This window comes from Cyanistes caeruleus, chromosome 1, assembly GCF_971803275.1.
Source record: "Cyanistes caeruleus chromosome 1, bCyaCae1.hap1.1, whole genome shotgun sequence".
In the NCBI taxonomy this organism is placed as follows: Eukaryota; Metazoa; Chordata; class Aves; order Passeriformes; family Paridae; genus Cyanistes; species Cyanistes caeruleus.
In genome coordinates, this window is record NC_141701.1 from 69,638,645 (window position 1) to 69,665,842 (window position 27,198).

At 40.1% G+C, this 27,198-nt stretch overlaps 3 protein-coding genes across 16 annotated transcripts in view; 2 read left to right on the top strand and 1 right to left on the bottom strand.

Moving 5' to 3' along the window:
* The window catches only part of DDC (dopa decarboxylase), a 73,955-nt gene extending 53,533 nt beyond the window's left edge, over positions 1 to 20,422 (top strand). For all 6 annotated transcript variants that reach the window (XM_023921845.2, XM_023921843.2, XM_023921846.2 and 3 more), the window contains 5 exons: positions 1,020 to 1,096; positions 4,906 to 4,925; positions 5,694 to 5,792; positions 12,317 to 12,418; positions 16,515 to 20,422. In XM_023921845.2, coding sequence (XP_023777613.1) covers positions 1,020 to 1,096; positions 4,906 to 4,925; positions 5,694 to 5,792; positions 12,317 to 12,418; positions 16,515 to 16,730 — 514 coding nt within the window. In that variant the 3' untranslated portion in view covers positions 16,731 to 20,422. The remainder of the gene's footprint in view (positions 1 to 1,019; positions 1,097 to 4,905; positions 4,926 to 5,693; positions 5,793 to 12,316; positions 12,419 to 16,514) is intronic.
* LOC147655573 (uncharacterized) lies at positions 12,264 to 22,929 on the bottom strand. Its single transcript, XM_086879920.1, has 2 exons — positions 20,033 to 22,929; positions 12,264 to 12,471 (listed from the first exon to the last, which is right to left on the bottom strand). The coding sequence occupies exon 1, from the start codon at positions 22,927 to 22,929 to the stop codon at positions 21,778 to 21,780; it is 1,152 nt and encodes a 383-aa protein (XP_086736046.1). The 3' UTR covers positions 12,264 to 12,471; positions 20,033 to 21,777.
* On the top strand, positions 22,317 to 27,198 carry FIGNL1 (fidgetin like 1). Of its 9 annotated transcripts, none has more exons than XM_086894072.1 (2): positions 22,317 to 22,486; positions 24,534 to 27,198. In XM_086894072.1, exon 2 carries the CDS (start codon positions 24,562 to 24,564, stop codon positions 26,629 to 26,631), a length of 2,070 nt encoding a protein of 689 aa, XP_086750198.1. In that variant the 5' UTR covers positions 22,317 to 22,486; positions 24,534 to 24,561; the 3' UTR covers positions 26,632 to 27,198. The 9 variants fall into 9 exon arrangements, with proteins under 9 accessions (XP_086750198.1, XP_086750393.1, XP_023777595.1 ...); XM_086894267.1 differs by having other exon boundaries at positions 22,424 to 22,486; positions 24,554 to 27,198; XM_023921827.2 differs by having other exon boundaries at positions 22,445 to 22,592.

The following is a 27,198-nucleotide window of genomic DNA, read 5'->3' on the forward strand; positions in this document are numbered from 1 at the left end:
GAGAGTGGGAGTATGTACTGGCCAGTGCACTTATATATACACACTAAAATATTGGAAATTAGATTTTTACTTAGAAATTTAAAATTCTACATTAAACACTTAAAACACATAAAAAAGTTTTGGACTTTTGTCATTTAGAGTATCCCTGTGTTGATATAATTTTTGCTTACTTTTGAATATATTTACAGGCATGATATAATGATGTAGCAGTCTTTCCCTTTTTGATTTATGATTTCTTCTTCTGCCTCTATAAACCCCAACAATTGTGGGGGTGAGGCAGATTTACTTAGCATGAAGCATAAAGCAGAAAAATCTTGTTACTAATCACTGGCAAAACACAGTTTATTCTCTATAAAAGGGACACACTGGCTTTTGAACCTCAATCTACTCATGCCAGCCCTAGCTGACAATAGTAAGCTACACATCTCTTGTGCAACACTGTGCTGTAGAATGTCTGTCAGGAACTGTGTAGTGGATCCAGCTAATGGCAGGGTGGTACAAGAGGGGAGCCTGAGCCAGGATTGTGGGATTCTCCCGATGGCTGCTCTTGCTGCTTCCATAGAAGCATGGAGAGACAGTGGCCAGCACCCCCAAAGCACCACCCTCAGCGTGGCTCTGTGCAATGTTTAGGAAGCAACAGCTCTTCCCACGCAGCTTTGTACTGCAGTAATTTCAAGACAACTTCTGTTGACTGCAAACATTAACATTGCTTCAGCTAGTCTCACATTCTGGTGTGAGTGTCTATCACCATAAAAAGATCCTCTATGTCTGTTTCTTGTCTGTTTTTAAATATGCAGTCGTGCAATCATGCTGCCCGTTCCTGCTGAGCCTTACACTTAACTACTTGTAAGTACAGTACTGATATGGCTGTGAAAAAGCACTGAAAATGGCACAGGCTGTGCTCAGGAAATATGCCAGTTTAAACACATTCAATTTGACTTCACTTCTTGTGGAAATTTAATCCCTTAAGTCTTTATTCTTAAATTTCTCAATTTGATTTCTTTCTTTTTTTTATACAGGGTGAAAAAAAGATCAGATTTAATAGGTGCCTTTAAATTAGAACCTCTCTACCTGCAGCATCACCATCAGGAGTCTGGTAATTTTATAATTAAATGAGATTATAATTATTTTGTTTGCACTGTGATATTTAATGGAAGAAAAAACAGGACTTAAGATGAAAATGGCTATTCTTAAACTACCCAAGTTGTTTAGGAGACTGTTTGCATTTTCTGATCACACTAGGGAGCTAAGCTCATTAAAGTGCAAATACATGTCTAGTGAGATTTTAGTTAGTTAAAAGCAATACAAGGAAAGTAATTTCATAAAGCATTATGCATTACTACTTTTCTGTGGGGATTTTCCCAGTTTCAGACTTACCACTGATTGATTTCAGGAGTGTTGAGAAAATTCTTATTATCTTTTGGCTGTCAGATAAACATATTATTGGGTATTGTGTAACTGTAAAGTCCCTTAACTTGTCTTCCCTAACACATCTTTCTCCAGAATGATTTCAGGATCTGATTTGGTTTTAGAGTTTCCAAGGTCTGTGACTTTTTTTCTTGGTTATTCATGCAAGCTCTGATTCAAATGTTTCAGAAACCCATGTGAGGAACAAACACTCCCTGAAACTACAAAGAAGGAGTGAACTGTGTTTGCTGTCTGTGCTCTGCTTTTGAGTGATAGCTTTCTGGGACATTATGCTGTAGCTCTCATGTTCTTATGGCTGTAGAGAAAGACTGTAAGAGTGGCCTATCTGTCTTGTACAAAATGCTCATGAAAGCTCTTCACAAAATGCTTACAAAGAGCTTACAAATCTCAGGCTCTGTACAAAGCTTCTTAATGGATTAGTGCTGGTCCCTGCACATACCTAGCAACTGCAGAGTGGTATTTGCCCTCCTGAAGCCCATTTTTACACATTTGGTTATTAGCTGAATAATTGTGAAGAATGCCACAGCAGTGCATGTGGTGGGAGTTCCCTCCTAACTTCTTGAAGAGAGTAAATCATCTGTAGGTCTTACCATATACTCAACCTCATCATTTTCCTGGAATTGCTGGTGCTGATCTGTGTCCAGAAGTGCATCCTGTTATGGCTATGAACTCATTGACATTTAAATTAATACCATCCAGAATTCCACTATTCACTAAAAAGTGCTAGGAAAAATGGATTCATGTCCCTTAAACCTGAAATGACATAAACCTTGCATTTTATTCCTTTCCTCCATTTCCAAGGAATGCAAACATAGAACAATGCAGTAAATAGTAACATGAAGTAATTCTGGAGTTGATGTTCACCCTCTAATGGCTCAAATTGTTAAGAAAAAATATAATTTTTTTTTTTTTCCTTTTCTAATGGAATATACAAGTTACAACAAATACATTCAAGGCACTAGCCTTAACTTTATATAGATTAAAAATATTTATCTTCAGGCAAAAAATTTCAGCCTTACCTAAAATTGAAATATATTCTTGGGACAGTGATAGTGCTGATACAAGAACTTTTCATCCACCTGGGTTAAATAATACTTGAAGAAAACCAAATGTTTCTTAAAAACAGGTAGTTTCAGTAAGGCCACCTAGTTGACCTGAAAACTTTATCACCCCAGTTGGAGAAAGAGTTCTTTAGCCTTCATTTTGCCTTCAGAAGGTTGATAGCATGTTATGTGATCTAACAATGATTTCAAGGAGATCAGCCAATTACTAGCAGTCTAGGAATGCTGGGGTTTTTTTATACTCCATTCCCATTCTAGATCAATTTTCCAAGGAGTTGGACAACACTTTTCAAATGCAAAGACCTCTGGTTAAACTTCCAACACACACTTACTCCTTCAATAAACACAGTCAAATTTGCTGCACAAAGGTGCTGCAGTCCCCACTGACCCCTGTGTGATTTATGGGATGTCAGCACTCCTGGAAATATGACTTGTCAAATGGAAGGTCTTGAATTCTCAGTATTCTCAGGTCTAAGATTTCCTATCCTGATTTGCTAAGTAAATGAAGTAGTATTTCTGAATTTGCTCATCTTTCACTCAAGAATTTAAATGAGCGGAAAATATATCTTATCTGTGATCAATTACTCTTAATAACCATATGGCAATTATGTGTGTCCCCAAAGGGAGATTCTTTATTTTGTCATTAATTATAATTTTATGTGTTTTGCATCATCACACCAGGAAGATTATACTAGCTTGCCTGGAAACTCAGGATATAGGTCAAATCCTCATGGCAGTGTTAGAAGAATGCAGCTTTATACTCTATTGTGAGCACCCCATATGTTCCCACAATGCAATTCCTCCTGGTTAAATACAGATGTAAGACTAAGGCTTGTAATCAAGGAATCAAGCACTAATTATTGATTACATTCTGCTTCACACCTTGTGAAAGGAGTTGTTGTGGATCATTAGATATAGCCCCTTACAGGAGCATAGGATTATTTATCCTGTCACCGGTTGCTTTACTCTCTTTGCTACCAGTCTTGCAGCTATCAAACAGAAGTGGCTGCTACAATGCAGAATAATATGGATGTTATCAATTTACCTCATTACCAAGCAGAGAAAATCACACTCATTTCCTGAAGTCCAGGAACAGGTTAATGATTGTTGGCTGTTTTGTGGGTTTGGGTTTTTTTCTACCACCTGGAAACCAACATAGTAACAGGTTAATGGACCTAATGGCCTCTTGTTACAGAGAAAGAAGGACCATGTTTTTTTCCTATGTTTTGGCTGCAAATGAGAGAACATTGGCAAGAGAGCTTGTTATACAAGAAAAAGTTTTTGGTGTTTTTTTGGTTTTTTTTCCCTAAAGGAAAGACTCCTTTCAGCCATAAAGGCTGAAGTTATGTAAATGGCATATACTGGTCAAATTCAGAAGCTACAGTTTAACTTTCCAGCTAACAATTCCAGGAGTACTTAGTGTTTTCCCAAGGAATCCAAGTACATACTCTCCTATGAAGCTTACACTCTACTGCAGAGAAATAAGGTAGAATAAGGAAGCTAAGCAGGTGCTTCCTAAAGAAGTGCTTTAAATATTACATCAGTTTAATTTCTGTCACTGACTTACAGCAAGTAACTTTTCTTAGGAATTCTTGTGTTTAGTATCAAAATTGTAAAAGTAAAGTTTACTGTTTACTTTACTGTGAAATCAGTTTAATTCCTTGATTCAAAGAAAAGGTAGGTGAATCCTGTCACCGTGTGCATATAGAAAGGACAGCTAATAATTCCCTCTGCTTGCCTCCCTGGACTGCTTTGTGGCTTAGTTTGTCTGTGTAAGGGGCTTTCACTCCATCAAAAGAAATACCATTAAAAAATTGCCGGATACTATTCTCCAAGCAGGAACAGGTCAAATTCTGAGTCAATATTTCCAGTCACTTATTAGACATCCGAAAGAATTATCAACAAATATATGTATGAGTATAAAAGGTATTAAGAAGTGGATTATTTTAAAGAGTGTTACCAGTTCACTAGGGTAAAGGCGATGACGTTTCACAGCAGAAAATGAGTAATGAAGTGAGTCTGGGGATTCTACAAACTGTTTAAACCAAAATTAATATACTTGTTTTATCTACTGTTTGTTTATATACAAGAAGAAAATAAACATAATATTTGATCTGTCATCTCCATAGTATCTGCAGTATAACAGAAAGGAAAATAGTGTTTCTTCTGTAGACTGTTTGTTAGTGGGATATTTTGACTAGGTAAGAAATGAAGGTTATTACAAGCACCTTCATTTAATATGCTGCCAAGTACCCAGCTAGATATTTAGTAGTCCTGTTGACACTGATGAGGCTGAAGTTTGTAGCAGATGTACAGCATAGCTAAGATACAGTTCTTTCAATAACATTAGAATGATTAAAGTATTTGGCTGTTATGATGATGATGCAATGTGAACATTTTTTTCTTTAATTTCCAGGTCTTGTAACAGATTATCGGGTAAGTACAGTATCAATATAATAATTAATACCCTTACTTGTATGTACTGGTATTTTTAGGACTTTGTTTTCCATTATATCACAGACTTCCAAATTTTATGTTTCTTGAAAAGAAGGATGAATATCACTAAATTTTTTAACATTCTTCAAACAGAAATTTTTTTGGTTTTTTGAAAGAGAAGTTGTTTAAAGGCATAAATTGTCCTGCATGTGCAATATCTTTAGATTTAGGCAGTAGAAAGAAATTTCCTAAAGTTGCAGGTTTGGTGGTTTTTTTCTTTAACATAGCGAATAACACAATTAAAAAAAAAATAAAAGCATCTCTATTTTAATCTTTTACCATGGAAACACTGTTGTTTTGAAATGGAAAACATGTCTGTCTTTGTAGATGCTAGCCCCACAACTTTAAACAAGCCAATGTACATTAGTTTCTCATATACTAATGAGAAAAGCAAAGATACTTGTCTTTCTAAAGCCTTTGAGGAGAATTCACGATGCACAAAGAAAATTTGATTTGCCTTGTGACCCTTCCATTCTGACTCCAACCTCCTTTGCCAAATTTAATTTGAAAATTTTGAGTATTAAGCACTATTAATAAACAGGCATTAATAAAACAAGAATAGATATTTCTTCTGTTATTTGATTCAGCTCTAACAACTGCCCATAGGATGTGGCAATGTGGTTCACTTCAAAACCATGGCAGAGCATACCTTGTGCTGTGTCACTGCAATGGTGACCTCTGACACAGGCTCTTCTCTTTGGGTTGCAGCACTGGCAAATCCCCCTGGGCAGAAGGTTCCGCTCCCTGAAGCTCTGGTTCGTGCTGAGGATGTATGGGGTCAAGGGGCTGCAGGAGCACATCCGCAAGGTGACTGGGAATTGCCTTCTTGGGTACCCTGTGGTGGGACAGCAAGGGAAAGTGAGCTGGCTACCTGTCTACTCTCCGTGACTTCTGTACACATCAGAAAGCACAGGAAACAGTTTTAGTCAGCTCAGTTCAACAGGGGTGCTGCTTGTTTGCCCCGTGTAAGGTCACAATTTCATATCTTGGCCAGATCAAAGGTGCCATTCATTTTGTACTCATCTTCAGGAAAGAAAAGTCTAGGATTTTAGAATTTCTACACTATGGTAGAAAGTTCTCTCTCAAATTAAGCCAGAGCACACCCATGGTTTTACTGTGGAAACACATGGATATTCATTACTTCTTTACTTTATTAATGTGCATGCATTGTTAGGATGTTTAGATTATGATTAAGGGATACAGTGACTAATTTGTCATGTCTACCTCTGCTGTTTCTTTTTTTCCTGTTTAAAATATATTTTTATTAAAAAAATTTGTACAATTTACAGTTGGTTAATACTAAGTACTAGATTTATTCTTGATGAAAAAGTAAGAGTTTTTTAATCACTAAAAAACACGTGGCACCTGTCTAAACTATATACGTACTTCTTCTGTAGCAGTAAATCCAAGCATACCTTTCATCTTTATGAAGTTCAGGGAAATCTCTAGTGATGGGAGAGCCATGACTTGACTCTAAATATTTACAAAAATATCCATTAGCTAAGGGCCTAGCCTAGCATACCAAGTTCCTTGCAGACACACATTCCTTTCAATTTTGGTACTAAACAGAAGAATTCCTAAGAAAAGCTTTGGAAGACTCATATCAATTGCATGGCCTTTAGTCAGGCTGGTTTCACAGGTCAGTATTTACATTCAAAAAATTCCCTCTTTCCCTGTCCCACATATTTCCCTGGCTGTCCTGCCAAAAGCTGCTTGTGTTCATAGAATCACAGCTAAGGGCCAAACTTTAATATTTTCAGTGACAATACAGTTCAGGAAGGCTAAGAAAATGCACCTTTTCTTAAAGATACTGACTCCAAAGTAAAACCCTTGTATGTTTTCTCATTTGTAAAGGTAATTCAGATAGCTAAGGTTTCCAAGGCCTTGTTGAAATGAGTGTGTTTGGTTTATATTTCTGAGGAATAAATTGTTCAGTATAGATATAGAAATAAGAAAACACAAGAGGAATAACTAGGTGAAGAATTTTTCTCACTGTACACATCTTCAAATTGGAAGTATTAAATTAATTTCTCCTCATACCTCCCTACCCACCCCCAGTGAATGCTGGTTCAGCGGGCTCCAAAGCATCTTAAAAAAAAAAAAAAAAAGTAATTTCTATCTGCAGCAAGCCTTTGTTGAACTTAAATTTCAAGAAATAATCGCATTTCATTTGCTCCCTGCTCTAGCAGAATTTAAAGTATCTCTTGTGATTTTTCAGATATGTTGATAAAATTATATCATGGGCTGCAAAATAAAAATTAAAAATTCATTTCTTGTACATTTTTTCTGTCTTCTCAGGAATTATCACAAACTCCAGGTAGAGTGTGATGACTTTTCTTTTGGTAGAGTAGTAATGAAGTACCTAAACCAGCCTGACATTGGTTCAAATTTTCAAACCTATAGACAAGTTCCCAAATTAAAAATAATTTGGAATTTAGCTTCACTTGTTAGGTGAACTCTAACATCGCTCATCCCCATGCCTGACCTTGAGAAGCTGCTTTTTTTCAAACATGCATCTTGTAAATAACAATTTTTATACTCCTGTTGCTGGCCAAGGCAGTCCCAGGCAGTTCCTTGGTCCCAGGCAGGTATTGTCTCCTGTGTACTTGGGACTTTCATCTGGGTTTTAAGGGAAGTCCTGTAGGTGCCAGAATTATTTCTGAAGCTGCATATGATGATTTGGAGATGCATTTGAGTGGGTGATAGAGTGGACATAAGTAGAATGAGAAGACCTAGGAACAGTGGCAGAGGCAGGTATTGCAACCTTCCAGTGGAGAGCAGAGGGGCTGGAACTGGGGAAGAAGTGTCTCTTGTGTTATTAAGGTGGTGCCCCGAGGAAAGGGTAACAGAGTCGGGCAGAAGAGGAGAGGTTTGAAGCAGCTCCTTGGGCTAGAATCTGGGAAGGAAATGCCTGTTTGCTCCTAAATCATGGAGAACTCTAGGAAGATCAGTGTTTATAGAGTTCTACTTAGGCTTCTTTTCTGCAGCCTGGTGTTATTTACAAAGGGATTTGAGATTTTCAAAAATTATGAGCTTCTGACATGATATAGAGAGCAAAAGAACACTGTAAATCCTTAAGAACCCACTCTATTTCTTGTGTGTTAGCAAATTTCTGTGTGGAAGACCAAAGATATCTGTAACTATCTCTTCACAAACTTTTTTTTTTCTTTATGTAAACTGTCACAAAAATATGTTTTCTCCCCTCTTTTATTAGTATATTTTAAGGGAAAGATGTTTGTTGTGTTTGCAGTCTTAAGGTCTACATCAAAATGACTGGGATAACCACTGCAACTTGGCATTTGCTTAAGGATGGCATTTAGGAACTAAAATATTCCTGTGAGATGAGAATGTGTGACTTGGATTTAGATACAGTAACTTTTTTTGTTTTCCAAACATTCCAGTTATGCACTCTTCACACACAGCATGTCATATTAATCTATTGCAAAGTATAGGTTTTAAAGCAGTGGTAAAGGGGAGGATAGTCATCTTTGAAGGATGTAGGGAGAGACAGATAAAAATTTTGGAGGTAAGTCCCAAAGCCACAGAGGAGATGTAAAAAGAGCAAACTAGCAACAACAGGCTTTTGGACTGATGCCAACCACTCAGAGTCTGTATAAATGTGAAATCCAAATGGCCCATTTGTAAATTGCCCATTTTCGAACTGCTTGACCATCTCTTTGTTCTTCCTTTGTTGGTTTAAGTCCTCTCAAACAGCTGGTAACTAATTTGAGAAATTTAGGAGTTAGTGTGTTTTTATATGCAAGCCGTTTGAACGTTGTGACTCTGCTTAATCCTCCTTAAGACCAGAAGTAATCAATGTACTGAGGATAATGAACACCATTAAATTTAACAGTAGAGTCCAAGAAACTGGAACTGTAAAGACCAGCAATGCTAGAAATAGTATTTGGAGAGTGGTTGTTAAGAAGACTCCTCTGACAGCATTTCCCTTCAGTGTAGTGGGACGCAGGCTAAGTCAGGCAAAGAAGTGAAATTTATAGGAGAAAAAATACGAAGTGATCAAGACTATGCAAGTAAGCTTATCTGCATATACACAGTAGTGTACTCGGATGCTTCAGAGAAGCTCCCTGCAATCAGAAGCTATTTTAGCTCTTGAAGGTGTTGCCCAAAAATTAAAATTCAGCTTGAACACTTCAGTGCAAAAGCAGTTATAGTTATAGTTATATAGTGTTATAGTTACAGTTTTTTACTCACAGACATACATCAAAAAATACAGATTTTTTTAAAAATAAGGACCACAGTGCCTCACAAGTTTACTGCTCCTATTATTAATTATGTAAGGTATTTCCCTTAATCCAATAACCAAATTAATTAGATCCCTTATTTCCTTTTTCACTCTTCTGCAGAAGAGCAGTGGGTATTTATATACCTGAGATAATAGTGACACATAACAATTCCTTACAAGCCTCTTTCTTCAATCAGCTAAATTGCACTGCAAAGATTGGGGCTGCTATTCTGTTCCTATATACCAAGATACCTCAGGACACTTAATGCAGTCCATGTGGTTCCACTCTGAGAACCCACCTGATGAAGGGATTGCTCAAATGATAGTTTTAGAAACAGTGTATGATTTGGTTTGCTTCTGTCCACACTTTTGTTAAATCAAACAGCTCTAGATAAAATAATTTTGAAAAGTTAAATAATATTTGAACTCCAAATTTGAAGTTAATGGTACTAGGGACACATTTTGACACAGATGTTAAAATCAAAAGCACTTGGAGAGTTAAGATAGCCATAGGTCAGACTTGGTATGTACACATTCAGCAGAAAACTGAGAACAGCCTGTCAGTCTTTTACTTCTCATTCTTTCCTATCCTCAGTTTCAGTGTCTGCAGTTTTCCAGACAGGACTTATTTTCACAGTGTACCTCCCTGTCTTGAAAAGCTGAAGGACTAAAGCCACACGTGTCCTCCTGTGAGTTATTGCCATGCTCACATCCAGAGCAAGGGTACTGCTTTTGGACTTGAGACATATAAATGCCCTGCAGTTTTACAGAACTTGAACTTCTAGGCTTAATAATATTTAACTTTACTGTTGCAACAACCTTTGTAAGAGCAATTCAGGATAATAGCTTATGGTTCAAAGGTGCAGGGCCTTGGCTGTACACTTGAAACTCCAGTTAAATACCCACTTTCTCTCCTTCCAATTCACTAAAACCTAAAATGCTTGGTGCCCCCCAGCGTCTTTACCAATTATTGCTGTTTGTTAACAGTTGCTGTGGATAAAAGTATCTGCATCCAGACATGAATGCAAAATACTTCTAGAATTTTGGTTTGTGACTGAACTAAAAATTTTCCTTTTCCCCTTGTTTTTATTTCCTTCAAATTCTTGAAAAATCATTTAGTTGAAAAAGTGGACATAAGTGCCTGCTATAAAATGGACAACTTGGGTCTGGACATTCCTTGTACAAACTTCTCACAGTAAGCCAGATCTTAAGTGTTTGCTTCACTCAGTTCTTACCCGGATAAATGTTAATGAAATTCAGCTAGTGATTACATTCAGCTGGACAGTTGTGAAATTTTTCTCTCACTGAACATGATTTGGTTTATGGCTTTGATTTCTAAGACATGGTACATGCAGTGCAGAATTTTGTGGAGCCGTGAAAAATACATGTTTGGTTAAAGCTATAGAATGTGAGGATAGGAGACCATTACAACACCTGTGCCTATTTTACATATGTCTTTCATGCACTTATTATGCATACAAGTATCTGCATGTATGCAGATACTTCTGATTGGATTTCACTGCTGTAAATTCATGTTCTTTATATTAGCAGAACATTCAAATGCCTTGGGAAGGATTGAGCATTTTACTGGTCTCATTCCTGACTCAAAGAGCTTTCAGGCTAATTTTAGAGGGAGATGAAAAATGGATGTAACAAACAGCAGAGCGGAAGTGGTAATAACAGGAAAACCGGCTGGTTGTGTAGGGTACCAGTAAGCCCAATATGAAAGTTTTGAAGAAATACTTTAATTCAATCTAAACTATCTTTTTCTATTTTAAGAAATAAAAAAGCCACCAGAAAGCTATGATTAAGATTGCAAAATGTGTTGGCTTTTTTTCTTCTTTTTTTCTCTTTTCTGTAGTTTCTGTTTTGCCTTGTCCTTTCGGAAGAAGTCCCTGTGAGATGAAACATTCAACATTTAAGCTTGACCCAAAGTGATATATTGCATTTTTGTTTAATAACTGTCCTTGAACTTATAAAAACTCAAAGTGCAAAAGCATTGGCTTAGTTGTTTATTTTTGTAAAATTATTTGCAATCTTTAATATATAAAATCTAAAGAATCTTTAAACATTATTTTTAGATGTTTCAGATAATTTTTGGTATAGACTTGCTATTGCATGAAGACAAACTATAATTGAAATGGCTGGTTGCTGTTGTTGTCTTACCTTTTTTGGTTGGTTGGTTGGTTGGTTGGTTGGTTGGGTTTTTTGCTTTTTCTAGGATAGCGAACATTATGCTAATGATATAGACAGTAGGAGGAGGACTGGATAAGGTACTGCAAGTGTGTGATGAGGATATGGGTTGGTTTTTTCAAAGTGCATTTAAATTCATTTTCTCTTTGGAAGAAAGCAAAGCAGCAAAACATCACTGACTGATGTAAAGACTTCCCAGCTGGTTTTTAGTATGTCTGTTGGTATTTTTCCTATTTATTTGTATTTTGTTTTCATCTGCTTCAGAATAATTGCTCTGGCTTGGTGCCCAGTGTCATTTATTTTTTTTTGCCTCAGTAACTTCTCAATATGTTTGCTGAGATTTGCTGTCAATTTTCTTGATTGTACTGTATATGATTATCAACTTTTTTTTCAACTGAACTTGAGCACCCAGTTCAGAATAGTGAGCAAGTTCTCCCTTTCTTCACAGATTTCTCATATTAAGTGAATTATTCTAAAAAGTGTATCTTTCCAGCTAAATTTTCACTGAAATTGTCACAATTTTTTCCCAGTATATCTTTCCCTCTAATGACTTCTGGATTCTTTAGCCATTTCCAGCCAAAACTAACAGTGGTATAAAACCTAAAGAAGAATTATTTAAATTATTTACTCTTAATGTGTTATCATATCAAATTGTGCTGAAGTGTCTCATGAAGTAGACCAGCACTGCTTCAGACAGAGATACTAATACAGCAATGGCTCCATATGGTCTCTGAAAGTCATAAACGGGATGGAAGTTAACACAAACAGATGGCAGTATGTGAATATTATCACACATCAGCAGAAGGAACAGAGCAAAGGAATGAAAAATACTTCAGCACACCTTTTCTCTTTGTGAATCACATGTATTCAATATAGATACTCTTTCTCTTCTCAGCACATCAGACTGTCACATCAATTTGAACACTTAGTCCTTCAGGATGAAAGGTTTGAGATCTGTGCTAAGGTTGTCTTGGGACTGGTCTGCTTCCGGCTGAAGGTAAGGCATCTAAGAGCTCCTGTTTCTTCTCTCATGGTTTATAGCAACACAACCTGCAATTGAATACAGTCTTTGTAGTTAATATACTTGCTTATTTTTTAAGGAAAGTAAAGCGAGTTTGTTTAGAACAAAGCAGATGAAAGAAAAAAGTTTAAGACAATTTTGCTAAAACTTAATCACAAGCTTAAGAGAAATTAAAGCATGTTAAGTTATGGAAATATAAAACAAATGTTTTAACCAGTCATACAAAATTACTTACATTCTATGTGTTATGAGCTTTGATAAAGATGATTGTTTTAGTACATTTCCCTAGACTTCTGAATATGATGACTGTGTATTACTTGTTTCTTGTCAAGTTAATTTCTTATGTGCATATATTTAATATTCAATTTTATAAAAAAATTACTATCATAGATGAAAATCAGAGCACTAAACATGTTATTGTTTTCTCTAAAGTCATTTTTTTCACCTATAAAATTCTATGGTCAAACTGGGAAAACTGAGGTAAGATATGTTTAAGAACAGGTTACATGGGAGGCTAGCTTCCCTGGCCTGCTTTTTATTGCTGAACATGATCCTTTTGTCCTGTTTTTCCTTTTATTCCCCAGAATCTCTCAAAGTGTAAAGTTTCTTGATGTAGAGAACTTGCCTAACAGAAACTAGAAAATTCATTCTGCATGTGCATCAGAAAAGCTGCAGTATTTGGGAGAGCTTGTTTGTTTTAATCATTCAAAGGGGATTATTGTCTCAGTTTAGGTAAAGAAGTCATTTTGTAGAGCAGCTTGCAGCTAAAGACTCTGCAAAGGACTGAATTGTGACACTGAATCTGACCACCACACAACCATAACAGTAACAACATCACTAGTGTTTTCTAGTTAACATGATACCTAAATGCGCATATAGCTTTCCTGAAGCCTTGCAAGCACATCTTTTCTTCTGGGTAGCTTATTTTAATAAATTCTTTTCTCAGTCATTCTGTTTCCCCATTTACCTGAGTCTGATGCAACTGGCTGAAGAAACTAACAAATAAATACTAAAGTAATGGTGAATTCATCTGGAATAGCAAAATGCTTTTGTTTGAATTTATAATGTTTAAAATAAAATTCGAAAATGACCCTGTGTTTAGGGGATTGGAGAGATTACAGAATGTAGTCTTATCAGTCAATGGAAGCACGAATATGATCTCTTTTCTAACAAGAACTTTTAAAAGATATTGAGGGGTAGATTCTGTAGCTTTTATTACTGAATAACAAAATGTTGTTTGCAATCTGCTCTCTGACATGGAAGATGCAAACACTAGTTTTGCAGATCCAGACACAGCTGTTAGTCAGTGCTCTACATTAACTTTGAAGGAACAGTTCTGGTGAAATAGAGCATAGCAACACAGGAATTGTCACTTTTGATCAGACCAGTAGCTCATCTACATCTGTTCTCCTGTCCCTCATGATTCAGAGGAAGAAATCACATCTAAAAGGAAAGACAGTTTTACAATAGGAGGTAAATATTGGACCCTTAGCTAAGAAACCTTTGGACAAGTTGTTGAATAAAGGTCTGATTCCACTGAAAGCCAGTGTTGAAACAGCAGTGTTTTCATTTTTTGCCTACCTGATCCAAAAAACAAGAAAAAAAACCCAGAGAGCTTTCAAATTAGGAGGCTTTTATAGCTGTTTTAACAGTTTTATTTGCTTTTTATATCACTCCTTCAAAAATCTTTCCGTCATTTTTATAATTTGTATTAAGATACATCTTAGAAGGAGAATATAAGTAACTTTCATTTAGTTACAGTGGGACTAAGGGTCAGGGAACTTGAACTATAAAATGCTGCATAGCTACAAAAGCATGAAATATTTTTTCTTACTTCCTTTGTTCTTGAGAAGTCTTTTTTAATTTTTCTGCTTAGCTGTAACTTTTAATTTTTTTGCCTTTCACACTGTTGAGCAAATGGACTAATTACCTATGACTTTCATATTATAATTATTTCATCAAATATGTCATGCCAAAGGGTTAGTTTTAGGCCTGCTTGTCATGACTGCAGATGAATACAAGTCAAGCTAGTAATTTCTCCAAGGGGGTGAAAATACTGTCTTATTGAAGCTCACAGACTCAATCAAAGCTGCCTTCTCAAAGCTCTGGGAGAGGATTAGTCACTACCAACTTCAATTTGACATGACACCCAAGTGTCACAGCAGCCCTAAGGTGGAGCTGTGAGAATAGAACAGAAGAAAGATAAATGAATCTCTCTCCTTCCTGCCTTCACCCCTGCCAACTTAACATCATATAACTCCTGTATTGCCTGAAAGTCAGTGCTGTGCATTTGATATTAAAGGCGAGGATTGTCATTTTAATAATGCATTACCTTTGACAAGAAAGCAGGACATCATTGTCAACTGTGACTGACCTGTAATAGGTGGGGACTTGCAAAACACCGAAGTTGCTCCTTTTTTTTAGGTAGGAGTATTTCAGTCACATAAATATCTCCTAGAACACTAAGGATAAGCCATGAATTTTATGATGTCTCACCAAATTTATAACAACTTGTGCTAAGACAGAATAAGGTTTTGACTTGGGTTCAACTCTTAATTCTTAATATGATCTAAAAATGTGAGAATGATACATTTATCCTTGCTGCCAATGGGAAACTGTCTGCCTTATGCTTTGTCTTTATATGGAAAAGGCTAAGCAGGAAAGTCACAATTGCCTGGATTTTTGAGAGAATGTGTTTTCAAGAAGACCAGTGCTGCCACAAGATTGTTCATTTGTGACTCTTTTTCCAGAGACAGAGCTCAGTAAGGGGACACTGCAGTAAAAATGCAGATGTTTCCAGAATCTCTTGCAATTGTGTGCTACCACCAGTGTAACAGAGAGAGTAAAGGTTGCACAATACCTAAGATACTTCCTCTGATGGACTCTGTGGTGGATAACTCCTACAGAACTTGAGGCAATTACTTTTTTAGGGTTTCCACTGATAATATGAAACCTACTTATGCCAGGGATATATTACCTTAAAAATTTTTAATTAAGGGCAAGATTTAATATTCAAAAGAATCTCTCCTAACAGCTATGCTTAAGTGAGGAAACTTAGTATAGTTCACTGCAAAATAGTTGACTTCCTCCCATGTTTGTTTGATTAGATCCAAGAAGAGTATAATAAAACAAAAATACAACAATGAATGTTTTTAACATAGCTCACCTTTGGTCATAAAAAGGCAGTCAGCTATCACAAATGCCCCAGTGTGAACAGTTTCTAAACTGAAGATAATCCCTAAATCCCTTTGTGGCTCAAAACCTCTGTCTTGGTTTGAAGACAGGTGTCTGAGGCAGGAACCTCCCCAGGAAAAATGTAAACCCCTTCCCCCTCCCCCAATTATTATACTCTTGAAATCAAGGGGCTCTCAGGCAAAGATGTGGGAATGGGAATAACAGTTCTTTACCAGGAAAATTAAAGTAAAAATGAAAAAAAACCCACTGACAGTCAGAATACAACCTGGCACCCTGTTGGTCATGGTGCTGGTAGCAGCCTGATTAAATAGTGGCTGCAGTCCTCCTGGAGTGACAGATGTGGTTCTGTTGAAGCAATGATCCCATAGAAGGGTGTAGTTTTCCTCTGGAGGTCCAGTGGTGGTGTAGATGTGTTTGGTCTTCCTCTGGGAATCCAGTGGAGAAAGGCTGCCTGTGGCATTCTTCTATCTCAGATTATATCCATGCTGGAATACTTGGCTCCTACTCCTGGGTGGAGCATCTCACAATGGGATGATGTAATTTTATCAGTCCTACACTGACTGACTCAATGGCCCACTAACAGAAGAGATCCCCCTGGAGGGAGGATGGGTCATGGAAGAGATAAAGAACACTGCCCCACCTGGTTTTAACAGCTGGTAATAGAATAAATACTTTTGGGTACATCTTGCATTGCAACCCAAGACAACTACTCTCTTACATCATCATCTTTTTGTGATCCTTTGATGGCAAAGCACTGAGAGATGAGAAAGTGGCTGCTTGTTACTTGTGCTACTTGGGCTTGGCTGCTTGGTGGGATTTACGTTTTCCAGACCTGTTTCTGAAATTCACTGCCATATCCATTTAATTATGATTTCAGGGCTCGAATGAACTAAACGAGGCACTTCTTAAAAGCATAAATGATGCCAAGAAGATCCATCTGGTCCCATGCCACCTGAGAGAGAAGTTTGTGCTACGTTTTGCTATTTGTTCCCGCACAGTGGAATCCACCCATATCAAATTTGCCTGGCAGCACATTTCACAGCTGGCAACTGATCTCCTGAAAACATGGGTGCAAAACCACCACCAGCAGTAACAGCAGTGAAGTATAACTGGAGATGAGGTAGTTAACTGGCTTTCTCTCTGTTGCCAAGTGTTATTTTAGGTGCATGTGGGAAAGTCCAACTATGAAGGGAAAAAGTACAAAAAAATACCTGTTGTTATATAGCCCAGCTGCAGTAGCAAAATCCTTGCCAGCAAGTTGAGTTGTAACTGTAGTCATTCATTCTCTGTACTGTAGTTTCGTCTTGCCTGTTTCCAGGATGCACATAGCCAAGGAGACTCGAGCTGTTATTTCTTAACAATTTGTAGTCAAGAGCATTTGATCAACCAAGCAATGGAAATGGAAGGGTTAGTGCTCCCTCCATTGTCCCTGTTCACCTCTAGCACGCCCCCTCCTTTCTTCATTGATGAAACTAAGGTGTCATAAACAATTAATGTTAAATTAATATGACTGCAGGAAGAAACCAAGTTGGGGAAGTTTCATTCAGGTTCTAAATATGTTAGTATCTGAATAGTCATGCACAAATGTAGTTGCCAGGATTTGGGGCACTATCACATCATAATACATTTGCTGCAGTAATTTTGTAAATGAACAAAGGACAAACGACTTCAAGACTTCCTTCATTGCATAGCCAGACCTAGGGGAATGAGCACTATCTGATTACTAATCACCCTTCTGGCAGGTTCTCTACCTTCCCCTAAATGGTTTGCTTTTAAAACACCCATTTTGTCAAATTCCAGCTGGCTATTGGTTTCCAGATTGATCATTCACACTGAGGTCCTTGATAAGATCCTCCTGAAGAGTTTTGTGAAAAGCTATGTGCTACCTGGTAGTCTATATTTTTAATAAAGTTATTATCAACAGTGATTACTTGAAAATAGTCTGTAATTTATGTTCTGTGAAACTGAGTTGTGATTTGCTTTTATGGCTACCATTTTGATTACTTCATGGTAATAAATCTTTGACAAAATGTGCTAAAAAATGTGATGTCAAAAATGTTACTATTAGTTTCTCAAATTAGCTAACAAACGAGTAAATAAGTGACAATAAAAATAGGAAGTAAGAGAACAAACCCCCAGAATCAGTTGTGGTGACCCCATCAGTGGTATTCTTACATTAACAGTGATGAATGGAAAATGAAAATAGCGGAAAACCTCTTTCTGAACAAGTCAAATCATATATATTTAACACAAACCATTGATACACCATCCTGTCAAAGACAGGCACAGTAAAGAGCTAAAATGAAAGGTAGAGGTGAAAGTCAGAACAATATCAAGTCAAGAAGTACTTTTGCCATTTTAAATCATAAATTCAAGACAGTTATTTCTGTGTAAATAAGAAAAACAAAAGTAGCTGCTCCAAGAAAAATAATATCTAGGATTAATTTCTACATTTGCATTTCAGTCTTTCTTTTAATGCTTACATTAACTTCTAAAGCCTCTTGAGCAACATACACAATTACTCAGCTTTCTGCCTCCATCCCTTTCAAGTGTACTTCCTATGGTTGGGAAGTTGCAAGTAGACCAGGGAGCACAGATCAGGGCAGTTAATTTGGCACGTGGGCTGCTCCTACCTCTGTCTTTCCTAATCTGTCCCTTCTGGGGTGCAAAGTGGGAAGGATTACTATTTCCATAAGGAACTGATTTCCCAGGTAACAGATGAAAAAAGGGATAATCAATGAATTTGGTAAATCCCAGTAATATTTTAGCAGGTGACTGCCACAAGACACTATTGTCAGCTACAGTGTCAGAAATTTTGATAGCATTATTCTCTTCAACAGAACCAATATGAAATTTAACTTTTCTGTGGTACCACAATGCAATAGATAGGTAGACTGAGGAGAGTAGAAAATGCTGGCAGTTATTTCCTCTCTCTGCTACTATTTTTTTTTTTAAAACAACATTATTCAGATCTCATGACCTGGAAAACAGTGTTCACCCATAACACATATCTTCCACACTGATACAATTTTACAACTTTTACATTATGAAAACTCTAGAGTCTTGGAGCCAAAGAAGACATACACTTTCTCTGTGAGATAGACCAGTATTTTATATGTGAAATATATAACCAGGTCTGTCCAGGAACAAAAACAAAAAAGAGAGAGATCAGATTTGGATCAAAGCTATCACAGAGTAAATCCAGGTAATTCCACTGAAATTAAATGGAGTTGCTTTGGGCTTAGGTGACTGTAATTGAAATTAAAAATCTGACTAATAAGTATTGGAAAAGAAAGGCATAAAGTAAGGCACCACTAAACTGAACATAAGAAGATTCTACTGGAAATCTGCTCCATGGAAACCAGGGCAGAGATGAATGATACTTGCTTGTGTGAGCCTCAAACTGCTGTAAAACTGGGATGCAGGCAGGATGCACACCCAAACCTAGGAGATGTGAAATGTCCCCAACAGCACAGATTAGACATAGATTCCTTTAGACATTTGTGGGAAAATACTGCCAAAACAGACATTCAATTAAACATTTTTAAGCATCTGGATATCAGTTTTAGAAGTTGCTGTTGTCCAGATACAAAAACTGTTGTTGACAAAGAATTTAATTTAAAGGCTAATTTAAAATATAGATGGAGTAAGAGCTAATTTTTGTTTCGTTTTTTAAAGAACTGACATAAGTTAATCTGTCTAGTAAACAGCAGTGATGAGACCCATAGAATTACGTTTTCCCATGGCTAACCCAGTAAAGAAACGTGAAGTTCACAGTTCTGGTTTTTCTGAAATTCTAGGATGATTTGAACATGTAAGTAGTGAAGGCCTTCATAGTATTCAGTCTCTCATACCCTCTTTTCTCAATGTGATAATTCCTTAGACTATTAACGATAGATCATCTGAAAAGGAAATACAGGCTATGTAATCAACTCAAGAAGAAGCATTGAAAGGGACATTTTGAAAGAAGAGCATAACTGCTCTTTCTGTTCTGTAGTTTTGCAATGTATCTGTAAGTGAGTAACACTGTATTTATGAATAATTAATGTTAACCTGGATTTATTGTGCCTTGTGTGCAAAACCTAATACAGTCTCTGCTGATGAATACAGTTTGATATTAAAAACTACAAAATCCCAGAAATGTACTTTAGTAGAATATCCACATCTCAAGGATGACTGTGGCTATTAGAGAAAACGCTGACTTTTACTTTCAGGAAACTCAATTTATGTTTTTTAAAACTAGCAGAGTACAGTACTTACATTCTTAATGACAGATTATAAATATATTTTATTAATGATGCTAAAATAATGAAAATATATGTATTTATGAAAATACTGGTAATGTATTATTCTCTAAACTGCATTGTAATTATTATTTTTTTCATTTTTTCTTACCTTTACATACAAGATTCTGCCCATGGCTGTTTTGTTGTTCTTGAAGGCTACCATATGTGATGAGTAGTACTCACACTGAAGCTGCCTTACAGCAGCAGTCTAAACCTTGAGATGTATAGACTTGAACTGCTCAAAGACAGAAGCAAATGACAAATAAAACTGAGAATCCTGAAGACCAGGGTGGTTGGTGGGGGCAGGTTAAATACCATAAATGGATATCTATCTAGCATATGCAGAGTTTGTATGTTCTAAATGGAAAAAAAAAATCAGAAGTATAATGCTCTAATTATAATTTGTGAGGTGTTGACTCCCTTTAAAATCTGTATCCAAAACCTACTGAAAAGACATATAAGTTTTAACTGGCAATATTAATAAATGGAAATAAAACTACGGCTATTGTCTCTGTACTTAACTAAGCTTTTCTCGTCTCATTCATGCCAGATGCACTATAAGAGGCCCAACTTCCCCACTCATATAAAGTCAGTGCCCTGATTTTCACCACCAAGGTCTTTTTTTCCAACATGTCCTTCCAATTACTTTGCAAATGGGAGTTTGCAAATTTTCCTGCTGGAAGTTTCCTCCTCAGCAAAAGGAGTCTGAAAAATACCTGGCCATACCCAACACCAGTGCCAATCCTTCTGCCAAATTCCGCAGTGCTGCAACTGGATCTGCAGCTGGAGCCACCTGCCCAGCTTCAGCTTTGGTTTGTAGCTCTGGTGCCATCACATAGGGCAGGGAAGGGGCCCATGGCATCAGTCCTGGCTGGCTGCTTTGCTCCCTGCCTCTGTGCAATCCCACGGAAACTGGTCAAGCATGCCTTGGAAAAATTTGATGGCAGCAGCGCCACAAACTATTTTAATGTTAGTCCAGCTGGGTCTGAGATGATAACTTGTATACCAGTTTAATGTGCTGTCTGCACTAATGGCATAACAAGCCTGATGAATAACAAAAACTTGTCAATACCTGCAGGAAAGGTTCCTCACGGGAAATGAAATGTTCACCCACACAGAAGCATCTCTTACCATAGATGGAACTGCAGCTTAGAGTGCTAATTTGTATCTAGATTGGTGTGCTAATTTGAACTTGGGTTGGTGTGATTCAGATGGAGACTCTACCACCATTCAGTTCATGGGATACTTCCACACGGACCACCATCTTTTGCCCTGTAAAAAAAGTCATTCATACTGTTCTTGTCAGAGCTGTTCACCCAAAAAGGCCTCTGCAGCAGCTGTTGTTTCCAGGTGTTAGACAGCATTCCCTTCTGACACTGCCATGGTGGCCATTGTGGCCCCGCAGCCGGTGCCACAGGGGTAGAGATGAAATAGGTGGCCGTGAAGGTCAAGTGCTTGTGTGCCTAAGGGTCAGGTACCCATCACTGGCTGCGAAATCACCACCAGGGTTAGGGCTTTGCGCTTGGGCCATCATTCACGGAGCCGCGCCTCCTGTGGAGCCTGTCCTGCACACAGGGCTATTGCCAAGGTCGGGGCCCGGGACACCACTGGCCTGGCTGCCTGTGAGCTGAGTAAAAGACATCCAGAGCGCTTTCTGACCTCCAGGAGAGGAACAAACAGTAGGCAGCTGGGGAATGCTGACGGGGAGTGGCCGCCCTGCCGTTTTGGGCAGCCAAAGTCGAGTTTGACATAGGAAGAGCCACAGCAATCCTACTCCTTCAGTTGCCGAACTGAAGGTAAAGGCCTCCTCTGCCTCGCAGGAATTGCACATCTCCACGTTTCCATTTCCTTCTGCTACTGAAAATGGCCTGAACAGGCAATAACCGTGACAGATCCTGTTACATTCTCCAGCCTCTCCCTTTTCGGCTGCTCTGACTTTAGCTGCGGAACCAAGCCCTGATCAGAAAGGTTTTTCCGAAGTGTGTGAGCAGGACTGGCAAGGCGCGGGAGCGGTGACACCAGGGGAGCGCCCGGGGCCGCAGGCGGCGTTTCGGCGGGAGACCCGGGAGGGAGCCGGGAAGGACGGGGAAACACGGGACGGACCCGGAGGATCCGCGGGACGAACCCTGCACGCGAGGGATCCGCGAGGGATCCGCCAGGGATCCGCCAGGGATCCGCCAGGGATCCGCCAGGGATCCGGAAAGGATCCGGAAAGGATCCGGAAAGGAACACGCGGAGAGGACGCGCGACGGACCCGCCCGTGCCCACAAGGCAGGCGCGCGCCACTCCACGCGCTGCGCTCGGCCACGCCTCCCGAGGCACGGACCCCGCGCCCATTGGACGGTACGCGCCTTCGGGGCAGCCAATAGGGAGCGCCCGCCCTGCCGCGCGCCGTCCCTCCCAGCGCTGCAGGTGACGTAGGCTCAGCGAACCCGCCCCTCTCCCACTCGGCCCGCCCTCCCGGCCTCTGATTGGCTGCGTCTCCCGAAGCGCTGTTATCCGATTGGCGGGCGGGGCCGGGCGCAGAGTGGGCGCGCGCGGTTCGCTGAGGCGGCGGCGGCCGGTGGGTGCGGGGCGCGGGAGCGGCACGGCCGGGACTGGGGGGAGTAATGGAGAAGGGAAGGGAGGGAACTGCGGAACCCTCTCGGGGCTGTGGCCTCCGCTTCCAGGTGCCGTGAGTGGGGACCCGCCTTCCCCCGGGCTGGCCAGGGCTCCTAAGCTGAGGAGCCGTGGCTGCCGGCTGGGTAGGGGCGGCGAGGGCTCAGCCGTGCTCGGGCAGCTTCCCGGCTGGATTCCTGGCCTGAGGGCAGTGAAAGGGCGGGTGTGCTCGCTTATTTGGCTTACTTGGCGTACTTGGTGGTGTTTCCCTGGGCCCGTGCTGAGCGTGCTCGTGTGTGGAGGCAGTGGGACCGGCAGCAGCTGCCGCCCGCTCCGCGCTGAGGCGAGCACGCACCCGAGTGCCAGATCCATTGGCAAGTGCTTGGATACACCTCCAGCTTCAGGCATGGGCACGAAGTACGCTGTCCTCGTCTGGGAACTGTTCTGGCTGAACGTGTGTGCATGTGGCTCTCTTGGAGAGAAGTTGTAAGGTTATGGGGACAATTAGTATGGATTAGACTAGAGGGAGAGAATGATGCTAGATGATGCTTAAAATGTATATAAAAAACTAAAGGGTGCTTGTCGAGAGGATGGATCTGTTCTGGTTGGTGCCGAACAATAGGACAAGAGGTGATGGGTAGAAACTGAAGCATAGGAAGTTCCACCTGGATATGAGGAAGAATTCCTTTCCTGTGGGAGTGACCACACTGGAACAGGTTTCCCAGAGAAGCTGTGGAGTCTCCCCGACTAGAGATATTCGAGAACTGTCTGGACACAATCCTGTGCCATGTATGCTGGGATGAGCCTGCTTGAGCAGGGACGTTGGACCAGATGACCCCTTGTGGTCTCTTCCAACTTTCCCATTCTGTGATTCTGTGAATAATCAAATTGAAATTTCAAACTGGTTACCACTGTTCACTTGTTATGACCTTCCCTCAGTGCTATGGAGGTGACCACTGAATCCATAAGAAAGTGGTGGTGATCTTGAGATTTTAGGTTCTGAATCATGGAAGTACGCCAGACTTTTTGCAGATAATTAGAGAGGACACCCCCACATAGTCTGGATTCCTTAAGTTCTGTCTCCCCAGCCTTGCATGAACATTGCACCTGTACCTTCATCTGCACTCCTATGCAGTCTGTAGCTGATCCAGAGGATTGCAAATTGACTCAAACTCTGTTGGAAAGGGTGCAGAATATATGGATGTGATACTTTGCAGAGAAAGAAAATATATTGTGAGTGTGAGTAAATCATTTCAAGTCAAATGAAATACTCCTCCTGAGCCAAATGTCATCATTGCTATTTCTTAAAAAAACCCCAACACTGAAGGAGTTTAAATTCTGCTTTCTGAAACTGAGAAACAAGCATTGCTTTGAAAACACACGAGCTTTGTTTCTTTTAAGTGTAAAATGGGGACATTTTAGCGCCTTCTAAATGGAAGAAATAGTTTTGAACATTTAGTAGTAATCTGTTAATATTTTCTTAATCTGAAAACTTGCTACATTCAGGATTATTCATTCCGTTTTCGTCTCCTCTAGGAGACACTGCACACAATTTTACTTGCTAGCTTAATTGTTTAATTTTTATTACCATCACTGTAATAAATGAAATCATTCTGACAGTGGCGTATCCTCTGTCCTCTGCTGCACTGTGCCATATTCTGTCAAATAAGAAAGAAAGCACTGGTGATTTCATTTAACAAGTCCAGTTTTTCCTTGGCCATCTGTTACCATTCTTTGCAGCCTACTTACCTCCTCAGGAGACCTCTGGTTAGAAACAAACTTTCTCTTCTTTTTCCCCCCTCACTTTTTTCTTTTTGGACAAGGAAGAAAAGAGAACCTCAGTCTATATACCTTTGCACCACAAAGCTGGTTGCTTTTTGAAAAGAGTAAGGTTGCAAAACCTCTTGTTCTGTTTCTCTCAGTTAAAAGAATGTAGGTTTTCCTGTGTAAGTACTTAGGAAAGGGGGAAGCAGCTGGTGCAAATGGTGTGAAATGGCATTTTGTATCTGCAGGTATTTTGTGTCTGTTCCAGTGTCAGTGATGGAGGCCCCCACCCTCAGCACAGTGCACCTGAGTGATTGGCAGGGAAGTTACTTTGCTGTCACCTCTGGCACCTGCACACCCGGACAGAAGGCAGATGGATACCGTGCCAAGATCCTGCGTATTCAGTATGCATGGGCAAACTCCGAGATCTCCCAGGTCTGTGCTGCCAACCTGTTTAAGAAGTACGCAGAGAAATACTCTGCGATTATTGACTCTGGCAATGCAGAGACGGGCTTGAATAACTATGCGGAAAACATTTTGACTTTGGCAAAATGTCAGCAAAGTGACAGTGACAAGTGGCAATCTGCCTTGACAACAGATAATGTGTTTGAATTAAAGTGTGTGCAAGACAGAATGCAGGCTGGCAAAATTTTCCAGAGCTCTCAGATGGCACCGACAGATGCCCATGTACGAGCTGATAAAGGGGTCAGTGCCTCCGCTGCTCCGGCTCTTCCCAAACTCGGTGTCTTCAGCAGTACTGGGGAGACTGAGCTCAGTGCTGGCTCAGCAAAATGTGCAAGTCAGGGACCAGATCTTCTTGGGCATCCCTCATCTTCCAAGTCCCTTCAAAGCAGTGTGCCTCCTGTGACCAGAACTTCAGACACACTTCCTGGCACTTCAGCCTCCTTAGGCAAAGAGGTTCATCCAGGCTTCCAGGCAACTCCACTCTTTGGAAGTAAGGAAGTCACTAATAGCAATTCTCTGAAAATGTCAGGTAATTGTTGTGATGGACAAAATTTGTCTCTTTTCAACCAGTCAGCTGTATCTGCCTGGTCTGCAAATTCTGGGAAAAGGAAAGCATTCTATGGTCTGGCTGATGAAGGCAGCACAGCTATTCCTAGCCTTGCTCCATGTCAGGCTTCCATTTCTACAGGAACTAGTGGTTTTTCAGGGCAAAGAAACAGAAATGAAGAGAGCGGTGCCCCTGGCTTTAAAACTGCAAAGGAACAGCTGTGGATGGATCAGCAAAAGAAATTTCAAAACCAGCGTGGACCAGTCTCGTCATATGGAGGTGTAAAAAAATCCTTGGGTGCAGGCAGGTCTCGGGGTCCATTTGGCAAGTTTGTGCCTCCAGTTCCCAAACAAGATGGAAATGAAAATGGAGGAGCACAGTGTAAACCTCATGTAGAGGAATCAGCAGACCTTTTGCTGCCTGTGGATGAACGGCTGAAAAATATAGAACCAAAAATGGTTGAACTCATCATGCATGAGATCATGGACCACGGGCCTCCGGTCAGCTGGGACGACATTGCTGGAGTTGAATTTGCAAAAGCTACTATAAAAGAAATAGTGGTGTGGCCCATGCTGAGACCAGACATCTTCACCGGCTTGCGTGGTCCCCCGAAAGGAATTCTTCTCTTTGGCCCCCCTGGGACTGGCAAGACCCTCATAGGCAAGTGCATCGCGTGCCAGTCTGGAGCAACTTTTTTTAGCATCAGTGCTTCCTCTCTGACTTCCAAATGGGTGGGTGAGGGGGAGAAGATGGTCCGTGCACTGTTTGCTGTGGCACGGTGTCAGCAGCCAGCAGTGATTTTCATCGATGAGATCGATTCCCTGTTGTCCCAGCGTGGAGAGGGGGAGCACGAGTCGTCCAGGAGAATAAAAACTGAATTTCTGGTGCAGTTAGATGGGGCAACAACCTCTTCTGAAGATCGTATTCTAGTGGTTGGAGCAACAAATCGACCCCAGGAAATTGATGAAGCTGCCCGAAGGAGACTGGTGAAGAGACTGTACATTCCTCTCCCAGAAGCCTCTGCTAGGAAGCAGATTGTCACCCGCCTGATGGCAAAGGAGCACTGCTCTCTAAATGAAGAGGAAATCAAACTCATAGTCCAGAAATCCAATGGGTTTTCTGGGGCAGACATGACACAGCTCTGTCGGGAAGCTTCTCTGGGCCCTATCCGCAGTCTGCAGTCCACGGACATTGCAACCATCACTCCGGACCAGGTACGGCCCATTTCTTTCCTGGACTTTGAGAGTGCCCTGAAAACGGTGCGGCCCAGTGTGTCCCCAAAGGACCTGGAACTCTATGAAACCTGGAACCAGACATTTGGCTGTGGCAGATGAGCTGCATCACAGCTCTTTCACAGGAACCACCTAGGACTTCAGCACTGCCACGTATTAAACCTGTGGCAATTTAGTGCATCTGCACTTTGTTTTGTTTCTGTCCTGGAATTAAACCTCCTTATGTTATGCAGGCAGAGGTCCAGGCTCTTGCTGAGGCTGAAAAGACCATGAGAAACTGCTGGTCTTGATAGAAGAAATTGCTGAACAGCAGTGGCATTGAGAGGCTGACAGAATTTACAGATTACTGAGAGATGGACAAATTTCACTGATGTTTAAGGGGAAGATATCAAACCTCACAAATAATTGCAAGGAATATTGAGGAAATCTTGCAAGGTCCACTGTGCTGTATCAGTAAGGGATTCAAGTAGTAGCCGAAATACCGATTTTGGGTAAGGGTATGGCAAAACTGGGATGGATGAGGAAGAATAATTAGAGGTGCCCTGTTTGGGAGGAGACAAGGGCAGAGGTGGATGTGGACCCGTAAGGAAAAATGGAAATGCTCTTGTCTGCCTTTTGACTCATCACTGCAGTCAATCTCAGCTTCTCATTAAAATTTTTTTCTGATGA

Excerpts from the sequence above, each read along its gene's own strand:
- LOC147655573 (XM_086879920.1), bottom strand. The coding sequence starts at position 22,929 with ATGCCTGAAGCTGGAGGTGTATCCAAGCACTTGCCAATGGATCTGGCA.